This window comes from Coregonus clupeaformis, chromosome 35 (assembly GCF_020615455.1).
Source record: "Coregonus clupeaformis isolate EN_2021a chromosome 35, ASM2061545v1, whole genome shotgun sequence".
Taxonomy (NCBI): Eukaryota; Metazoa; Chordata; class Actinopteri; order Salmoniformes; family Salmonidae; genus Coregonus; species Coregonus clupeaformis.
Window position 1 is genome coordinate 25,905,544 of NC_059226.1, and position 19,330 is coordinate 25,924,873.

General features: G+C 41.9%; 1 protein-coding gene across 2 annotated transcripts in view; it reads left to right on the plus strand.

The window, feature by feature from the left end:
- LOC121551222 (ethanolamine-phosphate cytidylyltransferase-like) overlaps positions 1-16,943 on the plus strand; it is a 35,572-nt gene extending 18,629 nt beyond the window's left edge. The window contains exons 4-13 of one of the 2 annotated variants that reach the window (XM_045210674.1): positions 37-103; positions 5,421-5,505; positions 6,266-6,307; positions 7,283-7,430; positions 8,372-8,454; positions 11,220-11,297; positions 11,713-11,778; positions 12,466-12,531; positions 15,136-15,224; positions 16,317-16,943. In XM_045210674.1, the coding sequence (XP_045066609.1) occupies positions 37-103; positions 5,421-5,505; positions 6,266-6,307; positions 7,283-7,430; positions 8,372-8,454; positions 11,220-11,297; positions 11,713-11,778; positions 12,466-12,531; positions 15,136-15,224; positions 16,317-16,431 (839 nt within the window). In that variant the 3' untranslated portion in view covers positions 16,432-16,943. The remainder of the gene's footprint in view (positions 1-36; positions 104-5,420; positions 5,506-6,265; positions 6,308-7,282; positions 7,431-8,371; positions 8,455-11,219; positions 11,298-11,712; positions 11,779-12,465; positions 12,532-15,135; positions 15,225-16,316) is intronic. The other variant, XM_045210675.1, reaches the window with a different exon arrangement.
- Positions 16,944-19,330: the final 2,387 nt, after the last annotated feature.

Consider the following 19,330-nt stretch of genomic DNA (forward strand, 5'->3'; position numbering starts at 1 on the left):
CAGAGTATAGCAGACATGTTGAATGTGTGATTTCAGATGACATCACACTAACAGTGGATGGGAAGGACACATACGAAGAGGTGAAGAGGTCAGGGAGGTACAGGTGAGAGTGACTCAAGCTGGAATGAACCTTGAACTAAAGCTGTCATTAATAATATACACTGAACCAAAATATAAATGCAACATGTAAATAAAAGATCCCAGAAATGTTCCATACACACAAAAAAGCATATACGTTTTACATCCCTGTTAGTGAGCATTTCTCCTTTGCCAAGATATTCCATCTACCTGACAGGTGTGGAATATCAAGAAGCTGATTAAAAAGCATGATCATTACACAGGTGCACCTTGTGCTGGGGACAATAAAAGGCCACTCTAAAATGTGCAGTTTTGTCACACAACACAATGCCACAGATGTCTCAAGTTTTGAGGGAGCGTGCAATATATTTTTTATTTTTTTATTTTACCTTTATTTAACTAGGCAAGTCAGTTAAGAACAAATTCTTATTTACAATGACGGCCTACACCGGCCAAACCCGGACGACGCTGGGCCAATTGTGCGCCGCCCTATGGGACTCCCAATCACGGCCGGTTGTGATACAGCCTGGAATCGAACCAGGGGGTCTGTAGTGACGCCTGACTGCGGGAATGTCCACCAGAGTTGTTGCCTAAGAATTGAATGTTCATTTCTCTACCATAAGCCTCCTCCAATGTCGTTTTAGAAAATGTGGCAGTATGTCCAACCGGCCTCACAACCGCAGACCATGTGTATGACATCGTGTGGGCGAGCAGTTTACTGATGACAACATTGTGAACAGAGTGCCCCATGGTGGCGGTGGGGTTATGGTATGGACAGGCATAAGCTACAGACAATAAACACAATTGCATTTTAACGATGGCAATTAGAATTTTTGGAAATAAGTTATTTTTTTCATTTCACTTCACCAATTTGGACTATTTTGTGTATGTCCATTACATGAAATCCAAATAAGAGTCCGTTTTGATTACAGGTTGTGGTGCATCAGGGTGGGAAGGACGCCAAGGGGGATGAATGCTTTTGCAAGGCACTGTACGTGTGTGTGTGTATATATATATATATATATATATATATACAGTGGGGGAAAAAAGTATTTAGTCAGCCACCAATTGTGCAAGTTCTCCCACTTAAAAAGATGAGAGAGGCCTGTAATTTTCATCATAGGTACACGTCAACTATGACAGACAAAATGAGAATTTTTTTCTCCAGAAAATCACATTGTAGGATTTTTAATGAATTTATTTGCAAATTATGGTGGAAAATAAGTATTTGGTCAATAACAAAAGTTTCTCAATACTTTGTTATATACCCTTTGTTGCCAATGACACAGGTCAAACGTTTTCTGTAAGTCTTCACAAGGTTTTCACACACTGTTGCTGGTATTTTGGCCCATTCCTCCATGCAGATCTCCTCTAGAGCAGTGATGTTTTGGGGCTGTCGCTGGGCAACACAGACTTTCAACTCCCTCCAAAGATTTTCTATGGGGTTGAGATCTGGAGACTGGCTAGGCCACTCCAGGACCTTGAAATGCTTCTTACGAAGCCACTCCTTCGTTGCCCGGGCGGTGTGTTTGGGATCATTGTCATGCTGAAAGACCCAGCCACGTTTCATCTTCAATGCCCTTGCTGATGGAAGGAGGTTTTCACTCAAAATCTCACGATACATGGCCCCATTCATTCTTTCCTTTACACGGATCAGTCGTCCTGGTCCCTTTGCAGAAAAACAGCCCCAAAGCATGATGTTTCCACCCCAATGCTTCACAGTAGGTATGGTGTTCTTTGGATGCAACTCAGCATTCTTTGTCCTCCAAACACGACGGAGTTGAGTTTTTACCAAAAGTTATATTTTGGTTTCATCTGACCATATGACATTCTCCCAATCCTCTTCTGGATCATCCAAATGCACACTAGCAAACTTCAGACGGGCCTGGACATGTACTGACTTAAGCAGGGGGACACGTCTGGCACTGCAGGATTTGAGTCCCTGGCGGCGTAGTGTGTTACTGATGGTAGGCTTTGTTACTTTGGTCCCAGCTCTCTGCAGGTCATTCACTAGGTCCCCCGTGTTTTTCTGGGATTTTTGCTCACCGTTCTTGTGATCATTTTGACCCCACGGGGTGAGATCTTGCGTGGAGCCCCAGATCGAGGGAGATTATCAGTGGTCTTGTATGTCTTCCATTTCCTAATAATTGCTCCCACAGTTGATTTCTTCAAACCAAGCTGCTTACCTATTGCAGATTCAGTCTTCCCAGCCTGGTGCAGGTCTACAATTTTGTTTCTGGTGTCCTTTGACAGCTCTTTGGTCTTGGCCATAGTGGAGTTTGGAGTGTGACTGTTTGAGGTTGTGGACAGGTGTCTTTTATACTGATAACAAGTTCAAACAGGTGCCATTAATACAGGTAACTAGTGGAGGACAGAGGAGCCTCTTAAAGAAGAAGTTACAGGTCTGTGAGAGCCAGAAATCTTGCTAGTTTGTAGGTGACCAAATACTTATTTTCCACCATAATTTGCAAATAAATTCATTAAAAATCCTACAATGTGATGTTCTGGATTTTTTTCTCAATTTGTCTGTCATAGTTGACGTGTACCTATGATGAAATTACAGGCCTCTCTCATCTTTTTAAGTGGGAGAACTTGCACAATTGGTGGCTGACTAAATACTTTTTTTCCTCACTGTATATATATATATATATATATATATATATACACACAGTGGGGAGAACAAGTATTTGATACACTGCTGATTTTGCAGGTTTTCCTACTTACAAAGCATGTGGAGGTCTGTAATTTTTATCATAGGTACACTTCAACTGTGAGAGACGGAATCTAAAACAAAAATCCAGAAAAATCACATTGTATGATTTTTAAGTAATTAATTTGCATTTTATTGCATCTCACAATTGTATCTCACAGTTGAAGTGTACATATGATAAAAATTACAGACCTCTACATGCTTTGTAAGTAGGAAAACCTGCAAAATCGGAAGTGTATCAAATACTTGTTCTCCCCACTGTATATATATACACACACAGTTGAAGTCGGAAGTTTACAGCAGAACGCTTAGGAGGGAGGCTAGTGATTTAAGGTGAAAAGACCAGATCAGAAACCCTAAATCACGTGAAGGAAATGGAGTTTGCCAAAAGACAAAAACATGAAATTGCATTAATAAGCTACGGGCAACATAACTAAAGATGAAATCCACAGTTCTTGATTGATGTTACTGTCGATGGCCACCCTGCCACAGTTTGCTGCTAGAAAAGGTTGCCATTATTCGAGATAGAACTGATTGCAGGGACTGACACGACATATCAAGTAAACGGAAAACATTTTGTTTATGACGAGATTAAATACAAATGACATAAAAATGGCAAGTGATGACAGTTCAAGTCAGTAGTAGATCTAAGGAGGAAATATTCCATTTAAATCACTGATGAATCAATTGATAAAATGAATAATTTTGCAAAGCACCACTTAAGCAAGGCTACGATTATGTAAGCCAACTTAATATCAAATATAAATAACTAGCTTACAGACTTATGAAACCTGTGGTCTCTGATTATTATGCGATACCAATTTACGATTTCTGCGATGGATTGTCGGAGAGGCCGTTCGACGAGCTCTCGAGTTCACCTTAGTAGAGTCCACTCCTATGCAACCAAGTAGCTCTGAACAGCACAGCTGTAGATCAGTGAACGGGAGTTCTCGGCACGACCATGGATGACGCTCCAGTGTTATATGGCGTTCCATACGTTGAGCCACTATCAACAGCATAGATTCTCCCTTGTCCCTGTAGAGGATAGCTAAATTGCAAAATAAAGTTTGACACAAGACATCATGTTATTTAGCAAACAGACATATTAAAGCTGCAATATGTAACTTTTTGGGCGACCCTACCAAATGCACATGGAAATGAGAGTAATAGATCTGTTATTCTCATTGAAAGCAAGTCTAAGAAACGGTACATCTGTTCTATGTGCACTATTCCTATGCTTCCCGTTCTTAAGTTTAGTTTTTGCATCTTTTACTTTCGGTTTTGAACAACAGCTTCAAACAGCTGAAAATACAATATGTTTGGTTACTGAACAGATATTTCACTGGGGTTTATATGGTACAATGATTGTCTACACCACAGGTGTCAAACTCATTCCACGGAGGGCGGAGTGTGCGGGTTTTCGCTCCTCCCTTTTACTTAATTGATGAATGAATGTCACTAATTAGTAAGGAACTCCCCAAACCTGGTTGTTTAGGGCTTAATTTAAAGGAAAAACCTAAAACCTAGAGACACTAGGCCCTCCATGGAATGAGTTTGACTCCCCTGGTCTACACATTGCTTGTTTTGTCACAAACTCAAATTTGGCGAACCATTCGAATTTGAGCAACCTGGAAATGGCGGAGACAAGACAACAAACATATTGTTTACCTGACAGGCCTAGTGGGTCTGAAAATGCCCTGGGGACTATGCGTAAACGTGCATTTACAATGCTCCATCCGTATCTGAAGTGAATAAATTTATATTAACATGGAATGACGGCAGCATGATGGGGCAATCAAAATGCCGCCAGGGACATGCGATGCAGTGATGAGAAACTAAAATAGGTTACAGTGATACTTAAGTGGCAAGTAGTCTTAGTGGTTAAGAGCGTTGTGCCAGTAACCAAAAGGTCGCTGGTTCTAATCCACGTGCCGACTAGGTGAAAAATCTGTCGATGTGCCCTTGAGCAAGGCACTTAACCCTAATTGCTCCTGTAAGTCTCTCTGGATAAGAGCGTCTGCTAAATGACTAAAATGTCAAATGTAATGAACAGCGATACCGTGACGAGATCCTGAGGCCCATTGTCGTGCCATTCATCCGCCGCCATCACCTCACGTTTCAGCATGATAATGCACAGCCCCATGTCGCAAGGATCTGTACACAATTCCTGAAAGCTGAAAATGTCCCAGTTCTTCCATGGCCTGCATACTCACCAGACATGTCACCCATTGAGCATGTTTGGGATGCTCTGGATCGACGTGTACGACAGCGTGTTCCAGTTCCCGACAATATCCAGCAACTTCGCAAAGCCATTGAAGAGGAGTGGGACAACATTCCACAGGCCACAATCAACAGCCGCATGAGGCAAATGGGACCAACAGATGCATATCTGTATTCCCAGCCATGTGAAACCCATAGATTAGGGCGTAATTAAGTTATTTCAATTGACTGATTTTCTTATATGAAATGTAACTCAGTAAAATCTTTGAAATTGTTGCATGTTGCCTTTATATTTTTGTTCACTATATTATATATTCATTTAATACATTCTTGTATTATTATATTATTATTGCTGTTGTTATGCTCTGTCTACAATTGTACAATTTTGTGTCATGGCTTGGTGTTGTTCCAGGGAGTGCAAGCGAACCCAGGGAGTTTCTACCACAGACCTGGTTGGTCGTATGCTCCTGATGACCAAAGCACACCACAGCAACATAGTGAGTATAGCAACCCCTCAAAGGCTACCATAGTGAGTATAGCAACACCTCATAGGCTACCATAGTGAGTATAGCAACACCTCATAGGCTACCATAGTGAGTATAGCAACCCCTCATTGGTTACCATAGTGAGTATAGCAACCCCTCATTGGTTACCATAGTGAGTATAGCAACCCCTCATTGGTTACCATAGTGAGTATAGCAACCCCTCATAGGCTACCATAGTGAGTATAGCAACCCCTCATTGGTTACCATAGTGAGTATAGCAACCCCTCATAGGCTACCATAGTGAGTATAGCAACCCCTCATTGGTTACCATAGTGAGTATAGCAACCCCTCATTGGTTACCATAGTGAGTATAGCAACCCCTCATAGGCTACCATAGTGAGTATAGCAACCCCTCATTGGTTACCATAGTGAGTATAGCAACCCCTCAAAGGCTACCATAGTGAGTATAGCAACCCCTCATAGGCTACCATAGTGAGTATAGCAACCCCTCATTGGTTACCATAGTGAGTATAGCAACCCCTCAAAGGCTACCATAGTGAGTATAGCAAACCCTTATAGGCTACAATAGGACCAGGAGTTCTTCTTCCACTTCAGTTGAATTTCCACTTAGTCTCCTATTGACATCAATGCATCATTAAGTGAAAATGTAGAAGTTATGATTTGCTCCTATCTGTCATGTCTCTTAGCTCCTATTGTTACCGTTGAATAATAGATGAACTCATGCCTGTTTTCTCTCCTGTGTCCCCCTCAGGGCCATTCAGACTATCAACAGCACACAGACAACTTTGGGAAGGTAGGTCCCATGTCTACTCTCATACAAGTACAACTTTAAGAAATGTTTGGCTGGTGCCAAGTGATATCTTTCAAAATTCCACAAAGGCTCACTCTGTGATATGTACAGCTGTTTTTGATCATTTAAATGACGAACAGCCCTTTAAAAATCAGAGTGCACTTGACCATAGCAACCGCTTTGTAATGGTCTACTATGTGTCCAAATCCTGGGTAGACTCTTCTCTGACACAACATTAGTACCCCCCCCAACTCTCGCCAACTCTCTCTGAAACAAAGGGCGTTATTGTGGTGCCCAGTTGATAATCAAAACTGTGGGCCGGGCCAGTTGGTAATGACTACCACCTCTGTTCCCTCTGAATGCAGAAACTGACCAGAGGATCTACATTTTAACAACGTTTGGATTCTAAATGGGGGTGGGAAAGAGAATGGTACTTTAGAATGATCACCGTTACATAACAAGGGTTGTATTTTTCAAGCGTTGAAAGAGAGAGAAAAATACATGTATTTGGCCAGTGTTGAATAAATGTGTTGGGGGGCTCTGACGGACATTGAGATATACCTCAGAGTGCCGACTGACTGGCTACTGGATGTCCAAGAAGAGGGATCTCAGATGGTGTTTTACTCATTTGGCCACTGGGTGGCGAAGTGTGATCATCTTCTCCAATGAGAAATTACCATAGTGAATATTGAATACCAACTTTGAATACCAAATGCTATAGGATTTGAATAAGTCAAGCTGCCACATACTGGCGTGGTGTGGTGTTCCCTTTCTGCCCAATGAACTCATTTATGGACAATACATTTGGCTCAAGAACTCCCTCAGAGGTTCCAGCTGTATAGCCTCTGTATGGAATATCAGACAGCATCATCTATTACTCAGTGTAATGATATCATTCATTGCTGGCTTGGAATTAACATTTAGTCGTGGTTTGTCAAGTGTTACAATGTATTTATTTGTGCTCTTTGTGCATTATGGGTGTTGCAGGGTCCGAAGGGCCATAGTCCATGGACGGGGGTGTCCCAGTTCCTCCAGACGTCCCAGAAGATCATCCAGTTTGCCTCAGGACAGGAGCCTCAGCCTGGGGACACCATCATCTATGTGGCTGGAGCCTTCGACCTCTTCCGTATCCTCTGTCTGGTGGCTCCATGAATGCACTACTTTCACTGTGTTTGATATCATTCCATTCATTGCATTCCAGCTTTTACTCCCTCCAGCAGCCTCCTCATATCTACCATGTCTATGGCCAGGAGCCTTTCCTGACCATGTCTATAATATGATGTGAGTTGATACAGGTAACTGCCAAAATAAAGGAAACACCAACATAAAGTGTCTTGATAGGGTGTTGGGCCACCACGAGCCAGAACAGCTTCAATGTGCCTTGGCATCCATTCTACAAGTGTCTGGAACTCTATTAGAGGGATGCGACACCATTCTTCCACAAGAAATTCCATCATTTGTTGTTTTGTTGATGGTGGTGGAAAACACTGTCTCAAGCGCCGATCCAGAATCTTCCATAAGTGTTAAATTGGGTTGAGATCTGGTGACTGAGACGGCCATGGACTGTGGTTTACATCGTTCTCATGCTCATCAAACCATTCAGTGACCACTCATGGAAATATACTTTGTATCCCTCATTTACTCAAGTGTTTCCTTTATTTTGGCAGTTACATGTACATAAGAATGGTTTGACTTGTAACTAAGGCCTTCTTTGACGGCTTTGAAGGCCCTGATGGTAGGATACATCAATGTCAGGTGACTCTATACACTCATATCTACCATGTTAGGGCAAGGAGTTTTTATTTTCTGACCATGTGACCTGACCAAGAAAAACTGGGCCATAGAAAGACAAACACCCCTAATGCTACCTAGCTGCACTACAATTATGTGATTTAGATGTTCTATTTTTCTATAACTAGCTGGTCCTGTGGTCAGCTAAAACACCTGGGCCCAGTCATCTACAGTATGCGGAGAGGTTTGAGATTATAGACTGGGCTCAGAGGCCTAGTTCATAGATACTATAGTTGTTGTTGTTGTTGTTGTCAGCCTTGACCACTGTCTTCTCAGATATCGGCCATGTGGACTTTCTGGAGGCAGTTTCCAAGCTCTCAGACAAGCCATATGTTATAGTGGGGTTACACTTTGACCAGGTGAGTCAGACAAGCCATATGTTATAGTGGGGTTACACTTTGACCAGGTGAGTCAGACAAGCCATATGTTATAGTGGGGTTACACTTTGACCAGGTGAGTCAGACAAGCCATATGTTAAAGTGGGGTTACACTTTGACCAGGTGAGTCAGACAAGCCATATGTTATAGTGGGGTTACACTTTGACCAGGTGAGTCAGACAAGCCATATGTTATAGTGGGGTTACACTTTGACCAGGTGAGTCAGACAAGCCATATGTTATAGTGGGGTTACACTTTGACCAGGTGAGTCAGACAAGCCATATGTTAAAGTGGGGTTACACTTTGACCAGGTGAGTCAGACAAGCCATATGTTATAGTGGGGTTACACTTTGACCAGGTGAGTCAGACAAGCCATATGTTATAGTGGGGTTACACTTTGACCAGGTGAGTCAGACAAGCCATATGTTATATTGGGGTTACACTTTGACCAGGTGAGTCAGACAAGCCATATGTTAAAGTGGGGTTACACTTTGACCAGGTGAGTCAGACAAGCCATATGTTATAGTGGGATTACACTTTGACCAGGTGAGTCAGACAAGCCATATGTTAAAGTGGGGTTACACTTTGACCAGGTGTGTCAGACAAGCCATATGTTATAGTGGGGTTACACTTTGACCAGGTGAGTCAGACAAGCCATATGTTATATTGGGGTTACACTTTGACCAGGTGAGTCAGACAAGCCATATGTTATAGTGGGTTATACTTTGACCAGGTGAGTCAGACAAGCCATATGTTATAGTGGGGTTACACTTTGACCAGGTGAGTCAGACAAGCCATATGTTATAGTGGGGTTACACTTTGACCAGGTGAGTCAGACAAGCCATATGTTATAGTGGGGTTACACTTTGACCAGGTGAGTCAGACAAGCCATATGTTATAGTGGGGTTACACTTTGACCAGGTGAGTCAGACAAGCCATATGTTATATTGGGGTTACACTTTGACCAGGTGAGTCAGACAAGCCATATGTTAAAGTGGGGTTACACTTTGACCAGGTGAGTCAGACAAGCCATATGTTATAGTGGGTTACACTTTGACCAGGTGAGTCAGACAAGCCATATGTTATAGTGGGGTTACACTTTGACCAGGTGAGTCAGACAAGCCATATGTTAAAGTGGGGTTACACTTTGACCAGGTGAGTCAGACAAGCCATATGTTATAGTGGGGTTACACTTTGACCAGGTGAGTCAGACAAGCCATATGTTATATTGGGGTTACACTTTGACCAGGTGAGTCAGACAAGCCATATGTTATAGTGGGTTACACTTTGACCAGGTGAGTCAGACAAGCCATATGTTATAGTGGGGTTACACTTTGACCAGGTGAGTCAGACAAGCCATATGTTAAAGTGGGTTTACACTTTGACCAGGTGAGTCAGACAAGCCATATGTTATAGTGGGGTTACACTTTGACCAGGTGAGTCAGACAAGCCATATGTTAAAGTGGGGTTACACTTTGACCAGGTGAGTCAGACAAGCCATATGTTATAGTGGGTTACACTTTGACCAGGTGAGTCAGACAAGCCATATGTAATAGTGGGGTTACACTTTGACCAGGTGAGTCAGACAAGCCATATGTTATATTGGGGTTACACTTTGACCAGGTGAGTCAGACAAGCCATATGTTAAAGTGGGGTTACACTTTGACCAGGTGAGTCAGACAAGCCATATGTTATAGTGGGTTACACTTTGACCAGGTGAGTCAGACAAGCCATATGTTATAGTGGGGTTACACTTTGACCAGGTGAGTCAGACAAGCCATATGTTAAAGTGGGGTTACACTTTGACCAGGTGAGTCAGACAAGCCATATGTTATATTGGGGTTACACTTTGACCAGGTGAGTCAGACAAGCCATATGTTAAAGTGGGGTTACACTTTGACCAGGTGAGTCAGACAAGCCATATGTTATAGTGGGGTTACACTTTGACCAGGTGAGTCAGACAAGCCATATGTTATATTGGGGTTACACTTTGACCAGGTGAGTCAGACAAGCCATATGTTATAGTGGGGTTACACTTTGACCAGGTGAGTCAGACAAGCCATATGTTATAGTGGGGTTACACTTTGACCAGGCGAGTCAGACAAGCCATATGTTATAGTGGGGTTACACTTTGACCAGGCGAGTCAGACAAGCCATATGTTATAGTGGGGTTACACTTTGACCAGGCGAGTCAGACAAGCCATATGTTATAGTGGGGTAACAATTAAGTACCTTACTGTAATAATTGTCCATTAAAATTGACAAAAATAGCTTTTTTAGCAAAAAACTATTTCTCAAGCAAGAATTTTGCAAGGACTGACTAGGAGTGATCTGAGTGGGGAGGGGAAACTTAAAACTAGCTGTTATTGGCAGAGAGGTTTGGAAATATCTTTGTTATTGGTCTATTAACCAATTTACCGCCTGGTGATGTCACCAGCCAAGCCGAAACCCCCGCCCATGCAAACAGATTGTATTTTCAACCAGAAACTATCAGGAAATAACACTGATTTAAAAAATGGGCCTTTAATCTGAAAGCAGGTTATGGGCATTTCGGCTTTCAAAGGCAATGTTCCCACGTTCACGGTGATCCCATTCACGGTAAACGCTGCATATGTCGGCTTACTCTGAAATTGCCTTTAAAAACCGCAATGCCTGTAACCAACCCACAGTCAAATTAAGTCCTGGCCTTAATAGTGGAGATTTGCTTAATCTTATTCTTACTTTTGGATTTTGTGTGTATTTTTCAGGAGGTGAATCGCTACAAAGGGAAGAATTACCCAATCATGAATGTCCATGAGAGAACACTCAGTGTGCTGGCCTGTCGAGTAAGTTCGCTCTCCTCATAACAGATACTGTACATCTCTTTCATAAAAGAGATACTGTACATCTCTTTCATAATAGATACTGTACATCTCTTTTATAAGAGATACTGTACATCTCTTTCATAAGAGATACTGTACATCTCTTTCATAAGAGATACTGTACATCTCTTTATAAGAGATACTGTACATCTCTTTCATAAGAGATACTGTACATCTCTTTCATAAGAGATACTGTACATCTCTTTCAAAAGAGATACTGTACATCTCTTTTATAAGAGTCGTTTTGTAAATAGTGTGTATGCAGGGCTCCCTTGTGAAAGAGATCTTGGTCTCAATGGGACTCCCAGTTAAAGTAAAATAATGAGCAGAAGTGATGAGTGGATGAATCTAACATGTTCTGTTCTGTCGCTGTCTGCAGTATGTCTCTGAGGTGGTGATCGGTGCGCCCTATGCAGTCACAAGAGACTTACTGGACCACTTCAAGGTAAGGGCTCAAGACACTACACTTGTTCTGCAGAGCCATTTGAACCAGGCTGAGCATGCTAACGTTTGTGGACACTCCATTGGTAACTATCTACAGTGGGTTAGTGTTGGGTCTCACCCTGCATGGTATCTACAGTGGGTTAGTGTTGGTTTTCACCCTGCATGGTATCTACAGTGGGTTAGTGTTGGGTCTCACCCTGCATGGTATCAACAGTGGGTTAGTGTTAGGTCTCACCCTGCATGGTATCTACAGTGGGTTAGTGTTGGGTCTCACCCTGCATGGTATCTACAGTGGGTTAGTGTTGGGTCTCACCCTGCATGGTATCTACAGTGGGTTAGTGTTGGGTCTCACCCTGCATGGTATCTACAGTGGGTTAGTGTTGGGTCTCACCCTGCATGGTATCTACAGTGGGTTAGTGTTGAGTCTCACCCTACATGGTCCACCTACAATGGGTTAGTTTGGATCTCACCCTGCATATTATCTACAGTGGGTTAGTGTTGGTCTCACCCTACACGATCCATCTACAGTGGGTTAGTGTTGGTCTCACCCTGCATATTATCTACAGTGGGTTAGTGTTGGGTCTCACCCTACATGATCCATCTACAGTGGGTTAGTGTTGGGATCATCCTGCATGATATCTACAGTGGGTTAGTGTTGGGTCTCATCCTGCATGGTCTGCCTCTGCAGGTGGACCTTGTGTGTCATGGGAAGACAGAGGTGCATCCTGACAAAGACGGGTCTGACCCCTATGCCGTAAGTACCCTGCGTAGTTTTCTGACACATAACTCTCTGTTACTAAAAAACAATGTGCTGGTGCACTCCAATTGATAAAAAAACTATAAGGCCATGGGGACTTGGTATAAGGTGCTCTTTGAAAGGGAAGTCTATGACTGGTAGAAAACCAAAGGGGATAATGGCCATCACTTATTTTTTATTTTTTTATTTTATTTAACCTTTATTTAACCAGGTAAGCCAGTTGAGAACAAGTTCTCATTTACAACTGCGACCTGGCCAAGATAAAGCAAAGCAGTGCGATAAAAACAACAACACAGAGTTACATATGGAATAAACAAAACGTACAGTTAATAACGCAATAGAAAATCTATATACAGTGTGTGCAAATGTAGTACGTTATGGAGGTAAGACAATAAATAGGCCATAGTGCAAAATAATTACAATTAGGATTAACACTGGAATGATACAGTGAGGGAAAAAAGTATTTGATCCCCTGCTGATTTTGTACGTTTGCCCACTGACAAAGACATGATCCGTCTATAATTTTCTATAATTTTTTTTATTTTTTTATTTTAATTGTAGGTTTATTTGAACAGTGAGAGACAGAATAACAACAACAAAATCCAGAAAAACGCATGTCAAAAATGTTATACATTGATTTGCATTTTAATGAGGGAAATAAGTAATTGACCCCTCTGCAAAACATGATTTAGTACTTGGTGGCAAAACCCTTGTTGGCAATCACAGAGGTCAGACGTTTCTTGTAGTTGGCCACCAGGTTTGCACACATCTCAGGAGAGATTTTGTCCCACTCTTCTTTGCAGATCTTCTCCAAGTCATTAAGGTTTCGAGGCTGACGTTTGGCAACTCGAACCTTCAGCTCCCTCCACAGATTTTCTATGGGATTAAGGTCTGGAGACTGGCTAGGCCACTCCAGGACCTTAATGTGCCTCTTCTTGAGCCACTCCTTTGTTGCCTTGGCCGTGAGTTTTGGGTCATTGTCATGCTGGAATACCCATCCACGACCCATTTTCAATGCCCTGGCTGAGGGAAGGAGGATCTCACCCAAGATATGACGGTACATGGCCCCGTCCATCGTCCCTTTGATGCGGTGAAGTTGTCCTGTCCCCTTAGCAGAAAAACACCCCCAAAGCATAATGTTTCCACCTCCATGTTTGACGGTGGGGATGGTGTTTTTGGGGTCATAGGCAGCATTCCTCCTCCTCCAAACACAGCGAGTTGAGTTGATGCCAAAGAGCTCGATTTTGGTCTCATCTGACCACAACACTTTCACCCAGTTCTCCTCTGAATCATTCAGATGTTCATTGGCAAACTTCAGACGGGCCTGTATATGTGCTTTCTTGAGCAGGGGGACCTTGCGGGCGCTGCAGGATTTCAGTCCTTCACGGCGTAGTGTGTTACCAATTGTTTTCTTGCTGACTATGTTCCCAGCTGCCTTGAGATCATTGACAAGATCCTCCAGTGTAGTTCTGGGCTGTTTCCTCACCGTTCTCATGATTATTGCAACTCCACGAGGTGAGATCTTGCATGGAGCCCCAGGCCGAGGGAGATTGACAGTTATTTTGTGTTTCTTCCATTTGCGAATAATCGCACCAACTGTTGTCACCTTCTCACCAAGCTGCTTGGCGATGGTCTTGTAGCCCATTCCAGCGTTGTGTAGGTCTACAATCTTGTCCCTGACATCCTTGGAGAGCTCTTTGGTCTTGGCCATGGTGGAGAGTTTGGAATCTGATTGATTGATTGCTTCTGTGGACAGATGTATTTTATACAGGTAACAAGCTGTGATTAGGAGCACTCCCTTTAAGAGTGTGCTCCTAATCTCAGCTCGTTACCTGTATAAAATAAACCTGGGAGCCTGAAATCTTTCTGATTGAGAGGGGGTCAAATACTTATTTCCCTCATTAAAATGCAAATCAATTCATAACATTTTTGACATGCGTTTTTCTCGACTTTTTTTTGTTATTCTGTCTCTCACTGTTCAAATGAACCTACCATTAAGATTATAGACTGATCATTTCTTTGTCAGTGGGCAAACGTACAAAATCAGCAGGGGATCAAATACTTTTTACCCTCACTGTAGATGTGCAAGAGATGTGCAAATAGAGATACTGGGGTGCAAATGAGCAAAATAAATAACAATATGGGGATGAGGTAGTTGGGTGGGCTAATTTCAGATGGGCTGTGTACAGGTGCAGTGATCGGTAAGGTGCTCTGACAACTGATGCTTAAAGTTAGTGAGGGAGATAAGAGTCTCCAGCTTCAGAGATTTTTGCAATTCGTTCCAGTCATTGGCAGCAGAGAACTCGAAGGAATGGCGGCCAAAGGAGGTGTTAGTTAACTTAGTTAACGAAAAATGTTGAAAAATTAATCGTGGGGCTTACTTTTCCCATCAAGGCAATCTCGCAGAAAAACAGAGGGATGAACTTATTAATTTAAAAAGTATTTGTTACTTGGTTACATAGTGGTTACAATGAATTTGGAAGACTAATATAATATACAGTATAATATATAATAATATATGCCATTTAGCAAACACTTTTATCCAAAGCGTGCAATGTCTAAGTTAATGTTTAAGTCTGGACTGTGTTTCTCTAAATGCAGCAGCCCAGGAGGAAAGGAATACTGCACACTGTGGACAGTATGAACAGCCTCACCACTGATGACATTGTTCAGAGGATCATCAAAAACAGGTAAGGGCAGGAAGAAGTGAGACAACCTGGTATGTCCTGTAGCCAGCTAGAGAGATTAGAGAACTGCAATATCTCTGTAGTTTCAATGATGCTAAGGTCACGTCATCATGATAATATCTCTGTAGTTTCAATGATGCTAAGGTCACGTCATCATGATAATATCACTGTAGTTTCAATGACGCTAAGGTCACGTCATCATGATAATATCTCTGTAGTTTCAATGACGCTAAGGTCACGTCATCATGATAATATCTCTGTAGTTTCAATGACGCCAAGGTCACGTCATCATGATAATATCTCTGTAGTTTCAATGATGCTAAGGTCACGTCATCATGATAATATCTCTGTAGTTTCAATGATGCTAAGGTCACGTCATCATGATAATATCTCTGTAGTTTCAATGATGCTAAGGTCACGTCATCATGATAATATCTCTGTAGTTTCAATGATGCTAAGGTCACGTCATCATGATAATATCTCTGTAGTTTCAATGATGCTAAGGTCACGTCATCATGATAATATCTCTGTAGTTTCAATGATGCTAAGGTCACGTCATCATGATAATATCTCTGTAGTTTCAATGATGCTAAGGTCACGTCATCATGATAATATCTCTGTAGTTTCAATGATGCTAAGGTCACGTCATCATGATAATATCTCTGTAGTTTCAATGATGCTAAGGTCACGTCATCATGATAATATTGGGGAAAAGTCAAGAAAGTCACATACTATATTACTCCCAGTAACCTTTCTCTACTTTGTAAGTGTATGAACCATTTGTCTGAACCTGCACAGCGTTTTGGGTGTGCGTCTTCAGCTCCCACTTTAGATATAATAATAATGTATGCCATTTAGCAGAATCTTTATCCAAGGCAACTTACAGTCATGCGTGTATAAATGTTACGTACAGGTGGTCCCAGGAATCGAACCCATTATCCTGGCGTTGCAAGAATCACGCTCTACCAAGACATTAAAATTATACTATACTTGAAATCACAGAAGTGTAAATATGCCATGCTTTACTATGATGGTTTTAACTAATAGCCCTCTGCATACTATTGAAACCTCCCCTCTGTGTCCCCTGTGATGCAGGCTGCAGTTCAAGGCCAGGAACCAGAAGAAAGAGGCCAAAGAGATGGCTATGATCCAGGCCATGAAGAGGCGAGAGGAGGAGAAGAGCAAGGAGAGAGCCCAGGCTGTGCTGTAGGATGACAGGCCCGAAGGAGCACTCCCAACACCGAGGAACCATTGACCACCCTCAGGGTCAATCTGAGACTGACTAAACCCAAAACATCCAACCCCCACCACCAATGCAGCGCAGTCAACCCACCTCCCCTGTGTTCCAACTCCCAACCAACACCCTCCAGGTCACACACTGTCCTTACCAACAGCCGGCCCCGACAGACAGCATGCCTTTGTTTACAACATGCAGTATTCTTACAATGGGAGTTCTGTTGTAGGTTCGACATGGTAATGTGTTAGGTGAGGATGTTTCCTTTGTCTTAATACAGGATGTATGCATTTACATGTCCTTTATTTCTTATGGTTTGACGGACCACCCAAACAGTGTAGACCTCTCACTATCTACCCTTCCCTCACTGAGTTATATCCAGACAAGGAACCAGAAGGCCCAACATAGTCACTGAGTTATAACCAGACAAGGAACCAGAAGGCCCAACATAGTCACTGAGTTATAACCAGACAAGGAACCAGAAGGCCCAACATAGTCACTGAGTTATAACCAGACAAGGAACCAGAAGTCCCAGCCTAGTCTTGTGGAAACAGACAGGTGTGTCTCTAAATAAGTCTGGCTGCGTAAGTTAAGGCCAGACTAATATTTGTTTTCCAAGTAATTCTCATACCGGAAGTTATTTTTCTTGAGGTTGATTGACCTTTATAAAACAGGAGAATTATTCATTATTCATTTATAGGCATTTTTTCGACTCAGTGAGTCGGACAGGGGAACCGAGAGGCTAGTGGTTAGGTCGGTCGGCCGAGGCTTGGGCTTGTTGCTTTGGTGACCCATCAAACCACCTCTGCTGCTCCTCGTACAGCGATTATTGAGCAGCCAACACTTTGGATGCGTCTGAAATGGCACCCTTTTCCCTATATAGTGCACTATTTTTGACAAGGGCCCGATGGTCAACAGTAATGCACTATATAGGGAATAGGGTGCCATTTTGAATGCAGCCGTTGTCATTCTCCAAGGTACTGTTGCTGCTGTCGTCGTGGCAATGGGCTGATCCACTCACAACTTACAGTCCTATCTAATCTATCTCTGTATATATGTACTGTATGTATGTATTATAAATGAATATTAACCAGGAGAGCTCTCTGGAAGATGTTGAAACCACTAGAGGTGTTCAGGGATGGGTTTGAAAATGTCTGTGAGAGCATTCTATTGGTCGATTTTACCTTGGGAAAAGATGAGGTCATTAATGATTCAATAATGTTTTGTGGGATAATCATCAATTGAAAGCTTTCTTTTATCAGAGACTTCCCTCAGCTTTCGGCCAGTTTTAATCAGCTTCTAGTGGAGAAACAGTATTGAATATTACACTTAGAAAAAAGGGTTCCAAAAGGCTTCTTCGGCTGTCCACATAGGAGAACCCTTTTTGGTTCCAAGTAGAACCCTTTTTGGTTCCATTTTGGATCCAGGTAGAACCATTTTGGGTTCCATGTAGAACCCTCTGTGGAAAGGGTTGTAAATGGAACCCAAAAAGGTTTTACCTGGAACCAAAAAGGTTCTACCTGGAACCAAAAAGGGTTCTTCAAAAGATTCTCCTATGGGGACAGCTGAAGAACCCTTTTAGGTTCTATATAGCACCTTTTGTGTAGATGGGCCAACCTATGGGACCTCATGTAGATAATACTACCAGCACGTACTGATTGCAAAGCCTTGGGACTGTTCTATGTTATAGAATGAATCTATTATATAGATAGAACGGTTATCCACTACTCCAAATGCAAACTATTATTCCAGGACCCATTGCCCAACTTTCGACCGCACTTCTTGTTTTAGCCACAGCAGGTCACTCTTCCTCTTTAAAAGACACTACTTATCCTTGCACATTCTGGTAGAGCACTGTACTGAGTTTTAACAAGATGCTTTTAATGGCAAATTATTTTAAACGATAGGAGATTATGAAATATGTACGGTGCTGTTAACTTAGATAAACTAATGACCTTATACTGTCATATGATCAAAAGTCTTAAGTAAACCTCTGGAGAAGTAATCACAATTTCAAAACTTTAATCGGATTAAATACTATATTTTTCATAAATGTATATTTTTCAGTCAGATCACCTCATATGTTTCAAAAGCATATAAAACATTGTCTGTCTGTAAAGTTGGAATATATTCAATGTACTGTATAGGCTACAGCGTTATCATATGTATGGTATTGACAACTCTGATCTCCTAAATGACAAATGCTGTGGAATTTGGTACAGTATATTATCATTGTCAATAATAACAATTCCATCTGAAAAACTGTGTTGGTCATCTTGAGTTTGTTTCCCTCTTTTAAAAAGGATTTGACTAATAGTAAGTGTGTTAGGGCGATAATGTTTGCTGCCTAGTTGTTCTTAAAGGATCAATTTACAACAAAAAATATATATATTTAGTATTTTGTCAATTAGACCATGCATGTCAGCAGTTAAGGTCTCTATTCAATCCGTATCGCGGATATTCAGTGTTACAGCGTGGTTGAAGTTTAAAAGCAATGTTCCCACGTTAGCAGATACTGCATTCAAGGTAAAAGCTGCATATGTCGGCTCAATCGGAAATTACCTTTGAATTTCTATCACACAATCTGTAATGCTTCTGCAATACAGATTGAATAGAGCCCTACAATTTTTAAGATAGAGAACTTTAGCTAACAATTTAAGAGTGTTATGATGGTGTGATTTGCATGATCACACTTTTCGTTTTTTACTAAAAGTGCTCTATCTTGACAACTTAGGGTCTTGCACCATATCTACAGTTGACTAATGAGCAAAATACTTGAAGATGATTTGAGTAAAGTGATCCTGATAGGCAAAGGCATTATAACGGTAATCATCATCATTCATTAAAGAGTATGATGTCACGTGTTGGACGGATA